Source organism: Nesoenas mayeri, assembly GCF_963082525.1.
Source record: "Nesoenas mayeri genome assembly, chromosome: 3".
Lineage (NCBI taxonomy): Eukaryota > Metazoa > Chordata > Aves > Columbiformes > Columbidae > Nesoenas > Nesoenas mayeri.
The window spans coordinates 793,143-813,769 of NC_137544.1; the positions used below are offsets into that span (position 1 = coordinate 793,143).

Consider the following 20,627-nt stretch of genomic DNA (forward strand, 5'->3'; position numbering starts at 1 on the left):
CCGGCTGCCGGAGCTGGGCACGGTCACCGCGGCGCTGCCAGGGCCGGGAGGGCCGGGACTGCCCCCTGCGCAGGGAGCGGCGCTCAGTGACGGGGCTGGGGACAGCGCGGTCCCAGTGGCCACCGTGGGTGCAACCCAGCGCGTGGCTCCCTCGTGATCCCACAGGCACAGCCCGTGGCAGGGGGGACGGCAGCAAAGGGGACACTGGGTTTGGGAGGGAGCTGGTCTGGGGGGCTGTGGCCATGGGGCACTGCAGCCGTGGGGCACAGCACATCCTGACCCCGCAGGAGCTTTGGGCCGGACCCCATGGGGCTGTGCCGGCTGTGGTTCCGGGGCCGGCAGACAGCGGCGGGCAGGGCCGCGATGGGGTGGGCAGGACCGCGGTGGGGCCGGCGTCCGCCATGCCTGCGGGGCCGCGGCTGCAGCTGGATGCGGCGCAGTCTGGCTGCCAGCCCCATCCCCTCCCCGGCCTCCCCCTCGCCAGCCCCCGCCGGCCTCCTCTTTCCCCGCTCCCCCTCCGCGGCCTCTTCCTGCCTCGGCCGCCGCCGCGGGAGCTTCTGGGGCTCAGGTGAAACCAGCCCCGCTGCCGCCGCGGGACACGCCGGGGCCCGGCGCCGCCCTCGCCCCGCACGCACGACCCCGTGCCGCGGCACCGGCCGCGAGCCCCTCGAGTGGGAGCGGGGCCCCGGCGCACTGCGGCCCTTGGGCGCTGCCGCGGTCCCGCGCGGGGAGCAGGTTCATTCCCGGGGCCGCGTTCCCGCCGTGCCGCCCGTGCCGGTGCGTGGGCCTCAGGGCACGGGGAGGGGGACGGGGCGCTGGCTGCTGCTCCAGGGCAGAGCGCGGAGAGGGTGCGCGGGGTCTGAAGCGCCCGCGCTGGCCGGCGCAGTGACTGCTCCGAGGGCAGCCGGGCTCCTGCTGCCCGCCCGCGTCCCCGCGGAGCTGCCCGGCTCCCTGCAGGCCCACCCTGCGGTGCCGCGGTACAGGAGCCGCAGACCCACACGCGCAGGGCTCCGGTGGGTCACGGCAGAGGCACGTCCCTCCGAGCCGGCCGCGGCGCAGGGTGCGGTGCAGGAGGGCTCTCCCGCTGATGGTGCCCGGCTCCACGGCAGCTCGCGCCGCTGCCCGAGTTCTGGCAGGAGCCGCCATTACTGTTGTAGCGGTGCCCCGGGGGCTGCCGGGCGGTGATGCCGGCAGTGCTCCTCACCTGCCGGCCAGGCGCCCAGCTGCACGCAGCAATGTGCGGTGTGGCCGTGGTGCCGGCAATCCCAGCGCCGAGCAGGAGCGGAGCCGTGCCTGGGACCCCGTGCTGCCCGGGGCCGGCACCATAACCATGCTCTCTGTCTCCGGCTCGCAGGGGGAAGAGGAGCCTGAGGAGAACCAGAGCAAGGAGGAGAAGCAGGAGCCGGGGACGCCCATGAGGAAAGCCGGGCGGCCTGGGCGGAAGCGCAAGCATGCCCAGGTGAGCCAGCGGGCGTGGGGCTGGGGGGCCCCGGGGTGTCCCCCCACGGGGCCGTCCCACCCCGGTGGACGTGCCGCACCGGCGGTAGAGTACGGCTCCCGGCGTGCTGGGCTGGCCCGCCGCCCCTGCTCGCCGCCGCCCTGCAGCCGCCAGCGGGAGCAGAGCCCGAGGGCGGCAGAGCGGCCGGGCGGGAGCGACCCCCTCCCCAGCCCCCTGTGCCCAGCGGAGCAGCGCTCCCCTTGCTGCGCTCGAGGCCCCGCCGCGCATTAGCTCTCTGGGTCTGGCACCCCCATGTCCCTGCCACGGAGCTGCCCGGTCCCACGGCTGCGGGGCCGGTTGGGCAGGGGGAGCGGAGCCCCCGACTCCCCGGACGATGGCGCACGGCTCGGGCTCACGCCAGCAGCTGCAATAACAAGGCAGATGTGGGGGTGCAGGGCTGAGTCCCCCCACCTTCCCTGGCTCCTGCCGCACAGGTGGTGCCCGCTCGGGTGCGTGCGGGGCTCGGCGAGCTGCCGGGGGCCGGCACGGGAGAGCGGCACGGTGCTTCCTGGCTGCGGTGCCGGCAGAGACGGGCTGTGCGGTCACGGGGTGCTCAGGGCTTCAGGTGGCAGCTGGTTCTGGGGGGCACTGGGACACGGCACATGGGGCCAGGGCTCTTGTGGAGTTGGTGGCTCGTGGTGCATCACGGTGCTGGTTGTGCAGCCATGGTGGCTTCCTCCCCGCCAGCTGGTGGGACACGGCACTGTTGGCTGCCGGTGCCACCGTGAACGCGGTGTTTGCAGGAGCAGAGGTTCCTCCAGAGGGGAGGTGCACATGGTCACCCTGCCTGGGCTTGGGCAGTGTCCCTGTCACCTGTGCCCACCGGGGCAGCTTCGCTGCCAGAGGGTTGCAAAACCTTGTTGCCAAGGTTTCTGGCTGCAGAAGGGGTTAATCCTGCTCTTGGACGTGTCCAGATCCCCTGCCCGTCCCGATCCGGCGGTGGTGGCGGCAGGGCCGGGGAGGCCGGACGGTGTCACCTGGGGCAGGGGGATGCGGTGGGGCACGGCGCGGCCGGCAGCCGATGGGGGAGCGGGTGGCTCCGAGCGCCAGCTGTAAATCCGGCGGGGCGGGAGGTACGTGCCGGGGCGGGGAGAGCCGTGTCGGTGGAAGAACAATGCTGGCACGGGAACAACTGGGGAAAGTCGTCAGGAACACTTGGAGCCTGGGAACCAGGAGGTCTCTGGCCATCGGAGCCGGCAGCCCCGGGAGCGTCCTCCGGCACGGCGGGTCCGGAGCAGGGCAGGCGGATGGCGATGGTGCCGCAGCACCGGGCACCCCCTGGCCGGCTGGCCGCGGTGCCCGTCCCGTGTGGCCGCACGCTCCCGCCCGCTGCACCTGCCCCGTGCGTGGCGCTGACTCGGCCAGCGGCTCCTGCTGCCAAGCCAGGGAGCTGGCAGCGCCGTGGGCACTGCCAGGAGGCCGCGGGAGCCCCGGCTGGGTGTGAGCTGCCAAAAATAGCCTTCCTGCTGGGAGCCCCAGCCGGGGGCACCGCACCGGCGTGGAGGGGAGCTGGTGTGCGGCACCGGGACCCTGCGGAGCGGGCTGGCTCCTTGGGGACCCCCCGAGGTCCCCAAGCTGCTGCTGGCAGGGACCCAGCGGGCAGACATGCTGCAGGAGGGTGCTGAGCACCCACCCCCGCCTGGGGACTCAGCTCCACGGCATGGGGGCCTCGCCGTGGGGCCGGGAGGCTCAGGGCACTGAGGAGCCACCCTCCCTTCCCAGCGCGTCCGTGGGGCGGGGAGCTCAGCCTGGGGACCCCATCGGGGTTCAGCTGGCAGAGGACGGGCAGGAGCAGGCGGGAGATGGCGCTGGCTGCGGCAGGCAGGCCTGGCTGGGACGGGCAGCGGGGGAGCCCTGCCCGGTGCTGGTAACCGAATCCTCCGTGATCCGGGCCTGCGGGGCCGGGTGTCATGGGGTGTCACAGGTGTCACAGGGTGTCACGGGTGTCAGTGAGCCATGCTCTGCCGTGTGGTGCCATCCTGTGGTGTGCTGTGCCATGCTGAGTTGTGCTGTGCCACGCAGTGCCAAACCACGCCGTGCCAAACTGTGCCGGGCCAGGGCTCAGCAGCTGGATGTCCCCTGGGCCGGTGGCTCCACAGACGGTGCTGTGGACGGCAGCGACTCCCCCGGCACCTTCCCCCTGGCAAAGGGGACGTGGCCTGGGGGTGCCCCCTCCCGTGTCCCCCCGAGCTTGGCCGTGACCCCCAGGGTTTGGAGCTGCCACTGGTGCTGCAGAACTGGGGTTGGCACAAGGCTCCCCCGGGGCCGCGGTGCATCGGGGCCCCTGCCCCTCTATCGCTGCGGGTCCCCAGCACGGGCACACGTCCCCGGCACAGCCAGCCCACGGCCGAGGCCCCCGGCGTCCCCCCGGCAGCGAGCGCGGCGGCGGGGCCGGCGCGGGGCGGTGGGGCTCCCGGCGGAGCAGCGGCCTTGGCGGGGCCCAGCGGAGGGGGGAGCGGCAGAAAGGCAGCGCCTGTTCCCAGCGCCGGCGCCGAGGAAGCGGGTGGGTGGGCAGGAAGGGCGACCGGCCGCCGGGCCCTCCGCGGGGACGGGATGGGCGCCGGGGCGGCCGGGAGGGGCAGCGCCCTGGGCTGGGTCCCGGCTTCCCCTTCCCCTCCCTGGCCCGGCGGCCGTGCCGGAGCGGCAGCACCGGGAGCCCGCTGTCCTGGGGTCTGGACCCAAGCAGGTAGGGAAGCGACGGCGGGGCCGGAGCCGCGGTGCCAACTTTGACCAGGCGGCTGTTGAGGGCTGGAGGTGTGGGGTTGTTTGGACGGGTGCCGTGCCGGGGCGCGCCGGCTGCGGTGCAAGGTGGGCTGTGTCCTGTCCTGGCAGGCTGTGGTGTGAGGGGACACGGTGCCTGTCCTGCCTGGGGTTCACCTCCGTGTGTCCCATCCCACCGCCTGCCTGGCACAGATTCCTGGCATTGTCCGGCAGCACCACAGAGCCGGGGAGGCCCCGGCACAGGCACGGAGCCGGGGCTGAGCGGGTGCCGCGCCGGTGGGGCCATGGCAGAGGTGCGGTGATGCCCATTTCCTGAAAGCGCGGTGGGCCGGGGTCTCTGTGCTGGCGAGGAGGGGCTGCCCTGGCAGGGCCGTGGGGCCAGGCTGGCGCAGCAGCCCCATCTGCTCTGCCGGGCCGTGGTGGGGTGAGCGTGGTGCCGGCGCGGTGGTGCTGCCCAGCCCCGCGGTGACAGTTCATCCTGGCACCAAGGGGAGTGTGTGCCCATGGCAGCTGCCACCCACAGGCCCCGTCCTGCTGTGGGGGTGGGCTGAGCCCCCACAGCCCCACGGAGCCCCATGCAGCCCCCACAGCCCCACCAAGCCCCCCACAGCTTCACCGAGCCCCCCGCGGCAGCGCCTCCGCCAGCCCCGCCGCCGCCGAATCCGGAGCGTGCACCAGCATTCCCGTTTCCTCCGGGAAGCCCACGCGGCCCCTGTGATTGTTCTCGGCGCCATGTCCAGGATGCGGCCCCGAGCGGGAGGTGGGAGCGGGGCTGGGGGCGGCCGGGCCCCCCACAACCGGCAGCTCGGCCGAACGCTGGTGTGGGGGCCCGGGGGACGCAGCAGGAAGCCACAGGGCCTGCGGTGGGAACGGAGACCCCCGTCTGTTCCCAGGAGTGACGAGGGACGGACTCGGCTGGTTCGGGCTCTGGGGTGCAGCCCCTTGGCCCCACTTCGGTTTGTCCTGAACCTCCCTCCCCTTCGCTGCGGCTGCTGCAGCCCCTTCCCCACTGGCTCAGCCCCTCCGGCAGCTCCGGCACAGTCACTGCCAGAGCCAGCGCGGTTCCCGGCACAGGCACCGCGGTGCTGCCGCCTCCGTCCCTGCACCAGCCAGGACTTTGCTCTCTGGTGTCCATCCCACCGCTGGTGCTGCTCCCTGTGCTGCTCCGGGGCCACATCCAGACGCACCGCACCGTCCCCGCAGCCTGTGCCAGCGCAGCGGCTTGTGGCCGGGCTCTGGGGGCTGTGGCGCACACAGGTTGGTCCTGCAGCCTTCGTTTCCCCGCGCACACGCTCGCTCACGGCTGGAACTCTGCCGTGGCGGCCTGGCACGTCCCGCACCGTCCCGCGGCCGTGGTTTCTGCTCGGCTGAGCCGTGCCCTCCCCAGCTGTCGGCCGCACAGGAGCGGCTGCCAGGCACCCTGTGAAATGGCGGCAGCAGCTCGCGTGTCCCCGGTGTCGGTGCGCGGTGGCCCCACCCCAGTGCACGCATGTCCCTGGCACAAGTGACACCGCCGCGCTGTCCCCAGGTGGGAGCGGCTCCCCGCAGCCAGCCGGCGTCGCGCTGGCGCAGCCGTGGCACCACCAGCGCTGCTGCACGCCCTGCGAGGGTCCCCAGCGCCCCCTCCCACCTCACAGCCCCTCACAACCCGCTGCAGGTTGCGGAGCAGCTTGTCCCCTCCTCCCCGTTCCACTCGCGGCCCCTCGGCACCCCGACGCCCACACGCGGGGCTGGGGCCGGCGGCAGGCGGTGGCAGCGGCCGTGCCAGCAGCGGGGCGGCCGGGCCGGCAGGAAGCAGCCGGCACCGCGGGGCCGTGGCCGCCAGCGCAGGGAGAGGCGCCTGCGCGGCAGCTGGTGGGGATGCACCGTGGTAAGCGGCACATGGTGCAGATCCGGGGAGCTCTGGGGAGCAAAGGTTCCTCCCCCACCTGCCACCCCCCAGAGCTCCTGCCCCACTCTTGGTGTCCCCTCCTGGCGGCCCCAGGGCAGGGCAGGGTGGGCTCACCCAAGCCTGGCTGGCAGCGCGGCCTTTGCTCCTGGCGCCCTGGCGTTTGCTCCTGGCGTTTGCTCCTGGCGTTTGCTCCTGGCGTTCTGCCACCGCAGGCTGCGGCCTGGGACATGGACTTTGCTGGGGACGGGCAGGAGGGTCCCTGCAGCCACCTCCCCTCTGTGTCCCCCGGCAGAGGTGGGGGCTCTGCTCCAGTGCAGGCAGAGCACAGGCAGGGGCAGGCAGAGCACAGGCAGAACACAGGCAGGGGCAGGCAGGGTGCAAGCAGAGCACAGGCAGAGCACAGGCAGGGGACAGGCAGGGCACAGGCAGAGCACAGGCAGGGGACAGGCAGGGCACAGGCAGAGCACAGGCAGGGCACAGGCAGGGGCAGGCAGGGCACAGGCAGGGGCAGGCAGGGCACAGGCAGAGCACAGGCAGGGCACAGGCAGGGCACAGGCAGGGCACAGGCAGGGCTTGCCTGCCCTCCCCATGCACGCAGCTGTGCCTTGGCCGGGCTGGGAGCAAACCTGGGGCCTCCCCCTCCATCCTGGGCCCTGCAAAGCCCCCGGCGCTCCCGGCTTCTTGCGGAGCCTCCGCTGTGGGGCTGGGGAACAAGGGTGGGCGCTGAGTGTGGGGCTGGGGGGCACGAGCTGCCGGAGGTGAGTGTGCGGCACAGGAAATGGGGCCGGGTGTCACCGCCGCAGTTCCCGGCACCGCGGGGTCTGTGCCTCAGGTGCCGGGCCGTGGGGCCGGGGTGGCGTGAGGCCGGGCTGGGTGCCCCACGCCCGCGGGCGGTGTACGGGGTCCCGGGGGAGGACGGTGCTGGTGGCCGAACGCTGCGCTGTGCCGCGAGGGCCAGGCCCCGGGGACGGGCACCCGGGTGCTGTGGGTCACCCCCGGGAGCACTCCTGGGGGGCACCGGGAGCAGGGCCGGCGGGGGCCCGGCCAGGCAGCGCGGGCAGAGCCCCCCGTGCCGCGGCTGCGCCGTGTGCCCGGCGCCGCTGTCGCAGTGACGCAGCAGCACTTTCACTCTCCTTTGCCACGGAAACCGCCGGGCCGGCTGCGCCTCTCGCTCTGACTGCGCTGCCCCTGCTGCTCCCGCTCCCACTGGCCCGTGCTGTGCTGTGCCGTGCTCTGCCGTGCTGTGCCGTGCCGTGCTGCTCCCCCAGGGCTGCCAGTGTGGCAGGGGACTGATGATGGCATCCCCAGCCCCGCGGCCTTGCCGTCTGCCACGCTTACGTTGGCGCTGCCTGTCGCGCAGACGTGCTCTGGGGCCCGGCATGCCGGTGAGTGCCGGTGAGTGCCGACACAGCCGGTCCTTCCCCTGGCTGTCACACTCACACGCGTTTGCCACTGTACCCACAAGCTGGGGATGGCTGCATGGTTCCCATGGGCACCGGCACCGCCTGTCACACACACACACATGGCTGTCACACACACCTGCCTGTCACACACACCTGTAACACACACACACCTGTAACACACACACACCTGTCACACACTCACCTGTCTGTCACACACACACGCTCCTCTGTGGGTGTTGCTGTGCCCGCCTGTCACACGTGCACGTCACAGGCTCCGGCTGTGCCTGTCACGCTCGCTCGCCGTCACTCTCACACTCGCAGTGTGTCACAGCCGTGTGTCACACCGGCACAGCCATGTGCACACAGAGCTGTCACGGGGCCTGGCTCTGCCTGTCACCCCTGCCCACACACATGTCACAGTCCCCGGCTCTGCCGGTTGTGCAGGAACACCCGTACAGCTGCCCTGGCCGCCGTGCACACCAACATGTGGTTGTCACACGCCTTGTCCCTTCCTGTCACACGCACAGGCCACAGTGGCCGGCTCTGCCTGTTGCGCACACCACGCACAGCCATCCTGGCCCTGAGGGCATCGTGGAGGGTCCTGAAGGTGTCGTGGCAATGTATGCAGGTCCTCGTGGTGTCATCTCCTCGTGTCCTGGTCCTGAGGGTGCCAGGGAATGGTGTCTTGGTGCTGAAGGTGCTATGGTGGTGTGTCCCGCTCCTGAGGGTGCGTGTCACATCGTGTGTCCAGCTCCTGTAGGTGTCATGTCAATGTGGTGTTGGTCTGAGGGTGCCATGCCGTCATGTCCTGTTCCTGAGGGTGTCACTGCAATGTGTCTTTGTTCTGAGGTTGGCTTGGCCACTCGCCCTGGTCTTGGAGCTGCCGTGCGGTGTGTCCTGGTCCTGGGCGCGCCGTGGGTGGCTGTGCACCATCGGGGAGGACAGGGCAGGAGGAGAGGCGGTGGGTGGCTGGAGCTTCATGGTGGTGATGACAGGGCCGAGTGTTGGTAAGGGTCGGAAGGAGGCCAACAGGGCCAACGTTGTGCCAGTTCCTCAGCAGAAGGTGTCACACTGACCCAACCCCCTCTGCTCTGTTTTTGTTGCTGATCATCATGTTATGTGGCCTGTGATACCATCGAATCACAGATGGTTTGGGTTGAAGGGACCATTAAAGCTCCTCCATTCCCCCTGCCATGACAGGGACATCTGCACCAGCTCAGGCTGCTCAGAGCCCCGTCCAGCCTGGCCTGGGATGTCTCCAGGGATGGTTCAGCCACCACCTCTCTGGCCAACCTGGGCCAGGCTCTCACCACCCTCAGCACAAACAATTTCTGCATCATGTCCGGCCTGAATCTCCCTCCTTTAGTTTAAAACCATCACCCCTTGTCCTATCACAACAGACCCTGCTCAGAAGTCTGTCCCCATCTTTCTTATGGCCCCATTTAAGCCTGGAAAGGAGCCTGTCACGGGTGATGTGGGTCACCTGCCTGCCTGCGTGACACGCCATGCTGTCCAGTCCTGAGGGTGCTGTGGCTGCACGTCCTGGTCCTGAGGATGTTGTGGTGGTGTCTCCTGGTCCCGAGAGTGCCATGGCAGCGTGTCCTGGTGCTGAAGGTGCTGTGGCCGTGTGTCCTGGTCCTGAGGATGTCATGGCAATGTGTTCTGCTCCTGAGGATGTCCTGGCAGCATGTCGTGGTCCTGTGGCTGTCACGTCTGTGTGTCCTGGTCCTGAGGTGCTTTGACAGCCTGGCCTGGTCCTTTTGTCCCATGGCAGCGTGTCTTGGTCCTGACAGCGCCGTGGCAACCTGTCCTCATCCTGCGGCTGTCACAGCAGCGTGTCCTGTTCCTGACGGTGTCGTGTCCCTCTGTCCTGGTCCTGCAGGTCCCATGGCACAGTGCGTGGTCCTGAGGGTGCCGGTGTAGCCCTGTCCCGCCCGCAGGCAGCGGCAGCCCCGTGTGCCGAGATGCAGGACGTGGAACTTGGTCTTTTATGTGTAATGTGCATTTGTCCCCAGATGATCACCATGTCACAGCGCTGTGTCATGGCACCGGTGACACCCGTCCTGCTGTGCTGTCTGAGCTGGAAGTGGGGTCAGGACAGGGCCACGGGGACAAGGACAGGGCTAGATGGGGTGTGGTGCGAGGGCTCCTGCCGTGGGATCTGGTGCTGGTGGAGCCGTGTCCCCCCACCAGCGCCCGCCGCAACTCCTTTCCCTCTCCTTCTCGGCAGGTGGAAAGCAGTGACACCCCCAAAGACACTGCGGCTGTCCCCAAGTGCCCGCCACCCTGCCCGGAGGCCAGCCCTGCCGAGCCGCTGCCCAACGGGGACGTGGAGGGGGACAGCGCCCCGTGGAAGGGCGCCGAGGAGGGCGGCGCGAGCCCCAAGGGCGGGCGGCCCGAGGAGGACGAGACGGAGAGCCTGCCGGACGGCGAGACGGGCCGGGCGCTGGAGAACGGCCGCTGCACCCCCAAGGAGGGCCTGGACGCCCCGGCCGATGAGGGTGAGCTGGCCCCTTCCGACCCCCAGAAGAAACGCGGGAGGAGGAAACTCCTGGAAGCCGCAGAGAAAAGTAAGACCTGAGCGCCGAGGGCTCCCGGCTGCGGGGTGCGGCTCTGCCCGCGGTGCCGCCAGGGACCCCCGGGCCCTGTCCCGGGAGGGGACCGGGCTGCAGCGGCCCCCGGGCTGAGGAGGAGGAGGTGGAGGAAGGGCTGAGCCCATCTGTGCTCCGTGGGGTTGGGGTGGAGGCGCGGATCAGAGCAGGGGCTGCCCTCGCGCTGGTCCCATCGCGTCCCCCTCTCCGCTGGGCTCTGCTCCCTGCAGGGACGCGGCAGGGACCTCAGTCCCTGTCTTGCCAGCGCAGCCCATGCTGGTGCCCCTGCCCGCACACGAGCGTGCCCTGGTGCGTGCCACCGCCGCCGGTGCTTGTGCCGCTTTGCCTGGCAGCCCCGCGCTTGCTGAGGGCGGCACCTGCGTGGTGCGGTCCTGCAGACACGCTGTCCTGGTGCTGAGAGATGCCAGCTCTGGTGCCGGTGCTGCCCTGGGCATTGCAGGGAGTAGGCGAGGCCGTGGGCTCAGCACCACACTGAGCACCAGCCCCTGCACCAGTGTGTGCCAGGGACATGCCGACTGGAGAGCAGCGCGGTGGGGAGGACCTGGGCGTCCCGGTGGGCACCAAACCAACCATGAGGCAGCAGCAGGTCCTTGGGCAAGTCAGGGAAATGGTACCCTGGGCTGCACTGGGCAAAGCATTGGCAGGGCGGGGGGGGACGATCCTGCCCCCTGCTCAGCACGGGGCCCAGCTCTGGGCTCCCCTGTACAGGAGGGACTTGGACAGACTGGAGAGAGCCCAGTGAGGGGCCACCGAGGGGCTGGAGCTGCTCAGCCTGGAGATGGGATGGGATGGGATGGGATGGATGGGATGGGATCCAGGTGTGGAAACACCTGCCGGAGGGCAGGCAGAGGGAGCCGGGCTCTGCCAGGGGTGCCCAGAGATGGGATCAGAAGCCACGGGCACAAACTGCACCCCGGGCGGGTCCCTGTGAGCACGGGGACACGCTCCTCGGTGCGGGGGTGACACGGGCACAGGGAGGCGCTGGGGTCTCCGTCCCGGAGCCCCATGTCGTGGTCCCGGGCAGCGGCCGGTGCGGGGGCTGCCCGGGGGGCCCCAGCGGGGCTCGGCTGCACCGGCCCGCGGGTGTGTCGTGTCCATGAGCGCGGGTGTGGATCCATGTGCACAGCTCAGGGGGGGCTCCCAGCCCTGCCCCCTGCCCGCTGCGAGACCCTCAGCTCCCCTGCAGACCCCCCGGGCATGTCTGGGCAGGGTCAAACCACAGCGACGCAGTGACCGTCCCTGCGCTGGGACCTGGGGAGGCCAAACCGCCAATCCTGGGGCAGTTCTGGGCCCCTCACGCCAGGAAAGGCCTTGAGGTGCTGGAGCGAGTGGAGAGAAGGGAACGGAGCTGGTGAGGGGCTGGGGCACAAGTGTGATGGAGCGGCTGAGGGACCTGGGGGGTTCAGCTGGAGAACAGGAGCTGAGGGGAGACCTTCTGATCTCTGACCTGCCTGAAAGGAGCTTGGAGCCAGGGGGGTCGGGCTCTGCTCCCCAGGAACAAGCGCCAGGAGCAGAGGAAACGGCCTCAAGTTGCCCAGGGGAGGTTGAGGTTGGATGTGGGAACAATTTCTTCCCCAAAGGGCTGTGGGGCATTGGAACAGGCTGCCCAGGGCAGTGCTGGAGTCACCAGCCCTGGAAGGTTGGACAGACGGACATGAGGTTCTCAGGACATGAGGTAGTGCCAGGGCTTGGTAACTGTTGGACTCGATGCTCTTGAGGGGCTTTTCCAACCCAAATGACTCTCTGATGGAGTGGGGACGGGCAGAGCAGGGCTGCAGACAAGCGACGCAGCCGCTATTGCAGCCATGAGGCACCGAGGCGGCAGCTCGGGGAGCAGAGAAGCCGCAGCGGCCGCGGTGCAGGCGGTCGGGGAGCCTGCTGGGCTGGGCCATGGCGCAGCCACAGTGCCAGGCTGGCCGCGGTGGCCAAGGGGAGCGGGACCAGCCAGGCTGAGCCAGCGCGGGTTGGAGCAGCACCCCCAGTGTGGGGACCAGTGTGCAGTGGGTGCTGGCAGCCCCGGGGTGTCAGGTCCCACCTCCAGCCCCAGGACGGGTGTTCAGCCCTTTCCCCTCGGCGTGACGGGGCCCGTCTCGCGGTGACGTGCCCGCAGGCTCCTCGCGGTGCCCGCAGGCTCCTCGCGGTGCTCGCCCTCCTGCTCCCCTCCCCGCGCAGGCAGGGCAGCACAGCCCGTGTTCTGCCGGGCAGGCCCGCCCGTCACCCAGAGGCTCTTTCCTGCCCTCCCTCCTCTCCGGCGCGTTCCTGCAAACGCGGCCGCGCTCTGCGGCGTGTGCCGCCTGCCCGGCGCTGCTCTGCGGCGGGAGCCCCGGTGGTGGCGTTGGAGCAGCAGCCCCGGGTACCCAGAGCCCGTCTGGGGGAGCGGCGAGAGCCGCGGGAGCTCGTGCCCTTCCCTGGAAGCCATTTGCAGCGCCTCGGCCATGTCTGCGCAGAGGTTGCAGCGCCACCGTCACCTTCCAGCGACAGGCTTGGCTCCTGCCGGCGGCGCTGCTGCTCCCGGGGCCCTCAGCCCCGCCTGCTCCCCGGGCATCCCGCACCCTGTCCCGCGCCGTCGCTGCTCCTGGCCCACCGGCTCTCCACCCCTCGCTGCCCCCACCCGGGGCCGGTCCTGCCCTTCCTGCGCTGCCCAAGCACCGTTTCCCAGCTGCCCCACCAGCTCTGCCCCGGGTCCTGTCCCTGCTGAAATCCCCGGGGGGAAGGTCTCAGCCAGGATCCTGCTGTCAGTTGGTGACTCTGTGTCGTGGCTGTGCCAGCGTGGGGCGCGGTGCTGCCGTGGGGCGCCGGGATGAGCAGGAGCCGCGGCTGTGCCAGGCCCCGGCCGTGCTGGGCATGTGCGGGATGCCCAGGCAGGAGCTGCAGCCGCGGGGCTGGTAACGGCCTGGCACTGGGCTCGGCGGGGGCAATGCCAGCTCTATGGCCTCCAGTTTGTTCAGAGTCCCCCAGTTCGGCTGGTGCTGGTGCCTGGGGTGCTGGAGGGGACCAGCCTCTCAGAACTGGACAGGTCCCGTCCCTCACCTGTGCCTCAGTTTCCCCACCTGAGATCGTCCTGCCTGCAGGGGCTGGGGGGGCAGGTCCCCCAGCCAACCCCGGGCACGCACCCCTTCCTGTCCCGCTGTGTCCCCAAGTGTCCCCAGCACTCGAGCCGGGCTCTGGGCTGCTCTCCTGCTTTGGCTTCACTGCTTCTGGGCTGGGGACCGGCTGCCGCGGGCGTCGGGTCCACATGTGCCGCGAGGGACTGTCCGGTGTCACACAGGGCTGGGTGGGTGGCCGCGGTTTGTGCCCTGCAGCAGAACAGCGTGGGGGTCTCTGGGGGTCCCGGCCAAGCCCCCCTCACCATGCAGCCCCGCTCTGTGCCAGGGTGGCCGGGTGTCGCGGTCCATTTGGTGATGGACTCGTGATGGTTCGTTTACCTTGATCTCAAAGCGCAAAATTAAGGCAACCAAAATGCCAAGGGGTTATAATTCAATAGTGTTCTTCAGACTGACTCTTACACCAGGGCAGAGCGCGGATGCCGATGGCCCCTGGGACGGAGGTGCCCCCCCACTGCAGGGTCCCAGCAGCCCGGCACGGCCGCGGCAAGGCGCGGGACGGGGGTGTCCCCATGTGCGCACACCGGGGCAGCCCCAGCGCCGGCCGCGGCAGCTCGGGCTGTGTGCAGGTTTGCAGCCCCAGGAACTGTCGGGGTTATTTTTAGCCGCCTTCCCGGCAGCGGTTCTGCGCGTACCTGCAGCACAAAGATGTGCCGCTAGCACAGGAAGCCGATGGGGCTCTGTGTGCTTCCCCCGCCGCGCCGGCCCCAGCGGGGCCGCCCCCGGCACCCCCAGCCTCCCAGGCTGGCGCACAGGGAGGGGGTTCAGGAGCAGCCGGCGCCCCCGGGAGCGCAGCCCAGGCCTGGCACGGTGGCCATGGGGACCCTTCCCCAGGCCGGGCTGGGGGTCACAGCTGGGACCCCTTCCCCCCCAGCCCCACAGCCGCGAGCTGCCCCCACTGATGGCTTCTCTCTGTTCTGTGTGCAGGCAAGGACGAGAAGGAGGAAAACAACTTCGACAGCCTGAAAATGGAGGCAAGTATGGGCTGGGCTGGGGGCTGCACCGCGGCCCCACCGGCACTGGACATGGCCCCACAGCCCACCGGGGAATGGGCAGCCCTGTCCCTCCGCACCAGCAGCCACGGAGATCCCGGTGGGATGGGGGTCGGGGGCTCCTGCACTGGCGCAGCAAGGCACCAGCACAGCGGGGCTCCGGCGCGGCGGGGCTCCGACATGGTGGGGCACCGGCACAGTGGGGCACCGGCACGGTGGGGCACCAGCAGCGCCTGACCCTGCACTGGGCCCAGGCGGCACCGAGCCGTGGCCAGGCAGTGCCACCCTGCCGTGGGACGGTGCTTCCCCAGGCAGAGCCCCCACCTCCCCAGGCAGATCGTGCCGGTGGTGCCATCCCGGTGCTGCCAGGCACAGTGTGATGCCCGGCCCTGGTATACCCGGTCTTGCTGCAGCCGTGGGCCAGGGAGGCCGTGCCTCTCGTCCCCACCTCCCTGGCTGGTCCCAGCAGGTGCCACCCCCAGTCCCCGGCACGGCTCGTCTGCGTGTCCCCCCGCTGTCCCCAGAGCCCAGCCTGTCCCAGGCCACGGCTCCCCGCGTGCTGCCATCCCTGGTGCCTGCGGCAGCGCCAGCACCGCAGCCTTCAGCCTGCTCTCTCCCCGGCGCAGGGCTCCCGCGGGCGGCTGCGCGGCGGGCTGGGCTGGGAGTCGAGCCTGCGGCAGCGGCCCATGCAGCGGCACACCTTCCAGGCCGGGGACCCCTACTACATCAGCAAGAGGAAGCGGGACGAGTGGCTGGCGCGCTGGAAGAGGGAGGTGAGAGCCGCCGCGGGCGGGGGGCACCGCGGCACGGCGGTGGTGCGGGAGGGGGTGGGCTGCACCGCGCCGCACGGCCCAGGCCCCGTGGTGTCTCGCTGTCTCCAAGGCTCGCACGGCTAATTGCGACGTCGTTAATGATGGCGAGCAGGGCTCCGGCAAAACGCGGCATACTCAGAGCGCTCTGCTGGCTGCCGGCAGTGCCACGGGGGCTGGCTGCACGGTCAGCACAGGGCGGGTAAGGTGGGCAGCCTTGCTGCGGGGCACCATGGCTTGTTCCGTGCTGCGGGGCTGGCTGCAGAGCCGGCACTGCCCGTGGGATGGTAGCGGCGATGGTGCCACCGCGCTGCCCACACCGCGGTTCACAGCACAGCCAGGACTGGTGGCTTCGCTCCCCCCGCCTCTGCCCCCCGGGGGCCACCAGAAGCCGTGGGCCAGGGCCCCGGTGTGCGCAGCCGCCGGTGTGGGCAGCGCGGGGCCCTTCCTGCTCCCGCGGGATGTGCCGGGATGTGCCGTTCCTGCTGGTTTCCCGGGGAACCAGCGTGCGCCGTGACGCAGCCGCGGCGGCCCGGCGGAGGATTGCGGCAGGAGCTGGGGGGCCTGGCGCAGACCGTGGTGCCAGTGGCCGCTCGGGGGGTGCCGTGGGGCAGGGGCTCTGTGGGGCTCCCATCCCCACCACCCCACGACCCCGTTCTCTGCGCCAGCCCCCCTGCCAGCACGTCTCCATGGCAACGGGTCTCCTCATGCCACTGCCGCCCCTGGTGCTATTTATAGCCCTGCGCCGCCGAGTTCCGGCACGATGGCACCGCATGGGGACAGGGCGAGGCTGGCACGGCCAGGGCGTCCAGCAGGGCACGGCTGGGGTGGCTGCAGCGTCCCCATGGGGCACAGGGCACGGCTGGGGTGACCCGAGTGTCCCTGCAGAGCACAGCGAAGTCGGGGTACAGCCAGGCTGTCCCCATGGCGCACAGGGCATGGCTGAGACAGCCGCGATGTCGCCGTGGGGCGCAGGACTGACACGGCTGGGGTGACTGTGCCGACGGATCTCGTGGCTCAGCTCGTCCTGCGGTGGCCAGCACAGGCACGGGGGTGGCAGCTGGTGACACGGGGGTCACTGCCAGACCCCCAGGGTCTGTGTGTGGCTGCTGCCCATGGGCACAGGCTCTGGCAGGGCAGAGCCGGGGGGTGTCCTGGGGTACCCCAGCCAGGGTGGGCACCCCCAGGCGTGGGTGGGCTGCAGATTGCCAAACGTGGGGTCGTGGTTGGGGCTTGCTGCCGCTGCCTGGTGTGGGGGGCACCAGCAGTGCAGATGTTTGCAGGTCCCGGTGCAGCCGCGCTCTGGCTGCCAGCAGACCCTGCAGCTGCCGCCGGCAGCGCCACGGGTGGGACCCTGTGCCGTGGGCTCCGGCCATGGGCTGGTGGTGCCCGCACCGTGCGCCAGGCAGCGCAGGCAGCTGCCGGCCGTGCCGCACCGTGGCGAGCGCACGGAGCAAACCGCAGCTGGCACAGCCGGGGAGGTTGCTGGTTGCAGCCGCCGAGTAACAATTTTCCAATACAAGGTTCGCTCGCCAAAGCAAATGCAGCTTCAGGTCAGCCAGAATTGCCCGTCAGCCAAAAATAATTGAGAAAAAATGCTTAAAAAATGAAGATATTTCTTCTGAGGAGCCTCACTCTCAAACAATGCTGGACCAGCGCGCAGCATTCCAGTATTTTTCTAATAAGAGCAAGTGTTTTCTTTTCATTACGGCGAGAAAGCCGGAGTCGTTTTCTGACGGGATCAGCCTTTTTCCCGCGATCCCGGCTGACAGCGCGTGCCCAGCGCCACTTGTCACTTGGTGGTGGTGTCAGCGACACGGTCCCCGGGGATGGGACGTGCCACCCACAGCCCGCATGGCTCCGTGTCCCTGCCCTCCCGCAGTGCCGGGGCGGTACTGGCTGTGCCATGGAGGGGTTGGCGTGCCAGGGTCCCCAAAGGCTCAGGGACTGAAACCCTCCCTGGGAAGGGCCCCCCCATGGCACAGCTCACAGGGACAAATGGGCCCCAACCCCCCTGACCTTCCCTCCTCTTCCTCACCCGCCGCAGCCCTGGGGCCACTTGCTGCTGCCCGCTGGGTGGGATGGATTGGATGTTAGGAACAATTTCTTCCCCAAAGGGCTGTGGGGCATTGGAACAGGCTGCCCAGGGCAGTGCTGGAGTCACCAGCCCTGGAGGGCTGGACAGACGGACTTGAGGTTCTCAGGACATGGGGCAGGGACAGGGTGGGTTATGGTTGGACTTCATGATCTTGAGGGACTTTTCCAACCAAAATGATTCTGTGATAGGGATGGGGTGGGGATGAGTCGAGGAGGAGGACAGGTGCGATGGACATGGAGATTCAGATAGATGGGGATGGAAATGGGGATTGAAATGCGGATGGAGATGAGATGGGGCAGGGACAGGGGATGGAGAGGGGGGTGGAGCAGGGACACGGACAGAAAAGGGGATGGGGATGGACAGAGCAGCGACAGGGCCGGACTGGGACAGGAGCAGGGACGGGGCTGGCAGAGCTGCCTGTGGCCTGGGGGCAGGAGCGTTGGCTGATTGTCACCGTGTCCCAATCCCTGCACATCCCCTTATCGCGCTTTAACGACCGTCAATGGGAGATTTCCTCCCCCTCCCCGGGGACAAAGCAGGAGCCACCCCCGCGGGAATCGGCAGCTTTGTCACCCCCGGGGGCCCAGGCCTGTGCTGGGGCTTTGTCCCCCATCTGCCCTGTCCCCCCCTCGCCCACAGACCCCTCGGGTCCCTCCTGGCTCTTCGCACAGCTCCAGCGGGCGCCCCCGCTCCCGCCATGGCCCGCAGTGCCTGGCGCCCCTCACCAGGGGGTCCCGGGTGCACCCCACGCTGTCACCACCCCCTCCTCTGGCTGGGGGGTGTTTGGGGTCCCAAGGGGCTGCCTTGGGCAGGGTGTTTTGGCCAGAGTGCTGCCCCACGGGCCAGGTGGGGGTCACAGGGCAGGAGTGCTCTGCTCCCACCCCCCCAGCCCTCCCAGCTCCCACGCCCGGGGGTGACACCATCCATCCCTTTGTCCTTGCACTCTGCAACACAAAGGGGTCCCGGTGCCACGGCTCTGCAGGACAGCGCCTGTCTGGGGTCCCAGGGACCCCCCGCCCTGCGGCTGGCAGCTCCGTCCTGGGGTGCCGGGCACCCCACATGTCCCCTCGCAGCTGTGGCTCCTGCGTGGGCTCTGCTGGGTGTCCGTGACAGACTCACTCCCCACAGCCATCGCAGGAGGGTGACGCTGGCACCCGTCACAGCCATGCCGCAGCTCGGCCTGGCACCCTGGGCACTGCCGAAGGGCTCATACCAGCACCCGCAGCCCTGCCCGGGGTCCCACAGGACCCTGCTCCTGCTGCCAGTGCTGGGGAGAGAAAGGGGACACGGTGGAGCCTATGGGTGACAGGCTGTGGCCACCTCATCCTCGCCACCATCCTCAGGGCACCGGCACAGCCACAGCCAGCACTGCCCGGTTCGGCCTGGCTGCCAGGACAGGCACGGCACGGGCAGTCCTGCCACTGGGGACGTCCCTTGGGGCGTCTGGCTGCCGGGGGGACACGTACTCTGGCTGCGGGGGTGTCTGGGTGTTCAGGGCTGTGCCGGGGGACTCGGGGGAGCGGGATTTGGGGTGCATTGGGATTTGGGGTGCATCGGTCTCATGTGTTGGGACATGGGGCTCTTTGGGGACATCCCGCTGCTGGGGGACAGCCCCTGGGCAGGGGGTGCAGCCTGGAGACAGCCATGAACTGGGATGGTTGGGTCCAGCCGGTCCAGTACTGGTATTGGTGTGTGCAGATGGGCTGACCTGGGTGCTGTGGTCCCAAACCAGTGCCGTGTGGTCGGGGCTGACCTGGGTGCTGTGATCCCAAACCAGTGCCATGTGATCTGGGCTGACCTGGGTGCTGTGGTCCCAAACCAGTGCTGTGTGGTCTGGGCTGACCTGGGTGCTGTGGTCCCAAACCAGTGCCGTGTGTCTGTGCCAATGGGCTGAGCTGGGTGATGTGATCTCAAGATCAGTGTCATGCTGGTCTGTGCCACTGCGATGAACTGGGTGATGTGGACCCAAACCAGTGTCCCGCGCTGGTGTGTGCTGACGGGCTGAACTGGGTGACGTGCTCCTAAACCAGTGCCATGTGGTCTGGGCTGAACTGGGTGACGTGCTCCCAGACCCAGTGCTGTGCTGGGGTGTAACAGTGGGCTGAGCTGCGTGTTGTGGTCTCAAGACCCGTGCTGAACTGGTCTGTGCCAATGTGATGAACTGGGTGATGTGGCCCCAAACCAGTGTCCCGCGCTGGTGTGTGCTGACGGGCTGAACTGGGTGACGTGCTCCCAGACCGGTGCCATGCTGGGGTGTAGCAGTGGGCTGAACTGCGTGATGTGGTCTCAAGATCGGTGCCGTACTGGTCTGTGCCAATGGGCTGAACTGGGTGATGTGGCCCCAGACCAGCCCCGAGCTGGTGTGTGCCATGGGCCGCGCGGGTGCCGCAGGGCCGGTGCCAGGCAGTCCCACCTGGCTGCCACTGGGCGCTCTGGGCCAGCGCGGCCCGGCGCGGGGCGGGAGAGCCCCCGGGCGGATTCCTGCCGTGCCGGGCGAGGCCCCCGGGGCGCCCCCGCCCCCCGCCCTGTCCCACCGCCCTGTCCCCCCGCCCTGTCCCACCGCCCCGCAGCACAAAGGGGCCGGGGGGGCCGCGGCCCCGGGACAAAAGGCGGCGCAGAGCGGCCCCGCGGCAGGGAGGCGGCCCCAGCCCAGCCCGGACGCGGTCGCTGCCGCTGGGCCGGTGAGTACCCGGGGGAGCGGGACCCCCCGGCCGCTGCTGCCGCCCGGCGCCGGGGCACGGCCTGGGGAGCGGGGACGGGGCCGAGCTGGGCTGCACGGGACCGGACCGCGGGCAGACACCGGAGCCGAGCAGGACCGGGACACGGTGAGAGAGCCGGGTCGAGCCGAGCGAAGCCGAGCCGGCCCGAGCCGAATTGCCGATCGGAGCCGAGTTGCCGACCCGAGCCGACCCGGCTTGCCGACCCGAGCCGAGCTGCCGAGCGGAGCCGACTCGACCCGAGCGGAGCCGACTCGACCCGAGCTGCCGAGCGGAGCCGAGCCGAGCCGAGCGGAGTCGAGCCGGGCCGAGCGGAGCCGAGCGGAGCCGAGCGGAGCCGAGCCGAGCCGGGCCGAGCGGAGCTGAGCCGAGCCGAGCGGAGCCGAGCCGGGCCGAGCGGAGCCGAGCGGAGCCGAGCCGGGCCGAGCGGAGCTGAGCCGAGCCGAGCGGAGTCGAGCCGGGCCGAGCGGAGCCGAGCGGAGCCGAGCCGGGCCGAGCGGAGCTGAGCCGAGCCGAGCGGAGCCGAGCCGGGCCGAGCGGAGCCGACTCGACCCGGGCGGAGCCGAGCCGGGCCGAGCGGAGCCGAGCTGCCGAGCGGAGCCGAGCCGGGCCGAGCGGAGCCGAGCTGCCGAGCGGAGCCGAGCTGCCGAGCGGAGCCGAGCCGAGCCGAGCGGAGCCGACTCGACCCGAGCGGAGCCGAGCCGGGCCGAGGCGCGGGCGGGGGGGCCGGGCCGGGCTTGTCCCCTCGGCGCCGCGCGGCCCCTCCCGCCGCAGCCAACCAG

General features: G+C 70.3%; 1 protein-coding gene across 1 annotated transcript in view; it reads left to right on the plus strand.

Annotated features, from left to right (window-relative positions):
• The window catches only part of DNMT3A (DNA methyltransferase 3 alpha), a 41,448-nt gene that overhangs the window by 11,724 nt on the left and 9,097 nt on the right, over window positions 1-20,627 (plus strand). Inside the window, exons 3-6 of the mRNA XM_080341604.1 lie at window positions 1,355-1,459; window positions 9,744-10,083; window positions 14,157-14,203; window positions 14,848-14,994. Coding sequence (XP_080197730.1) covers window positions 1,355-1,459; window positions 9,744-10,083; window positions 14,157-14,203; window positions 14,848-14,994 — 639 coding nt within the window. The remainder of the gene's footprint in view (window positions 1-1,354; window positions 1,460-9,743; window positions 10,084-14,156; window positions 14,204-14,847; window positions 14,995-20,627) is intronic.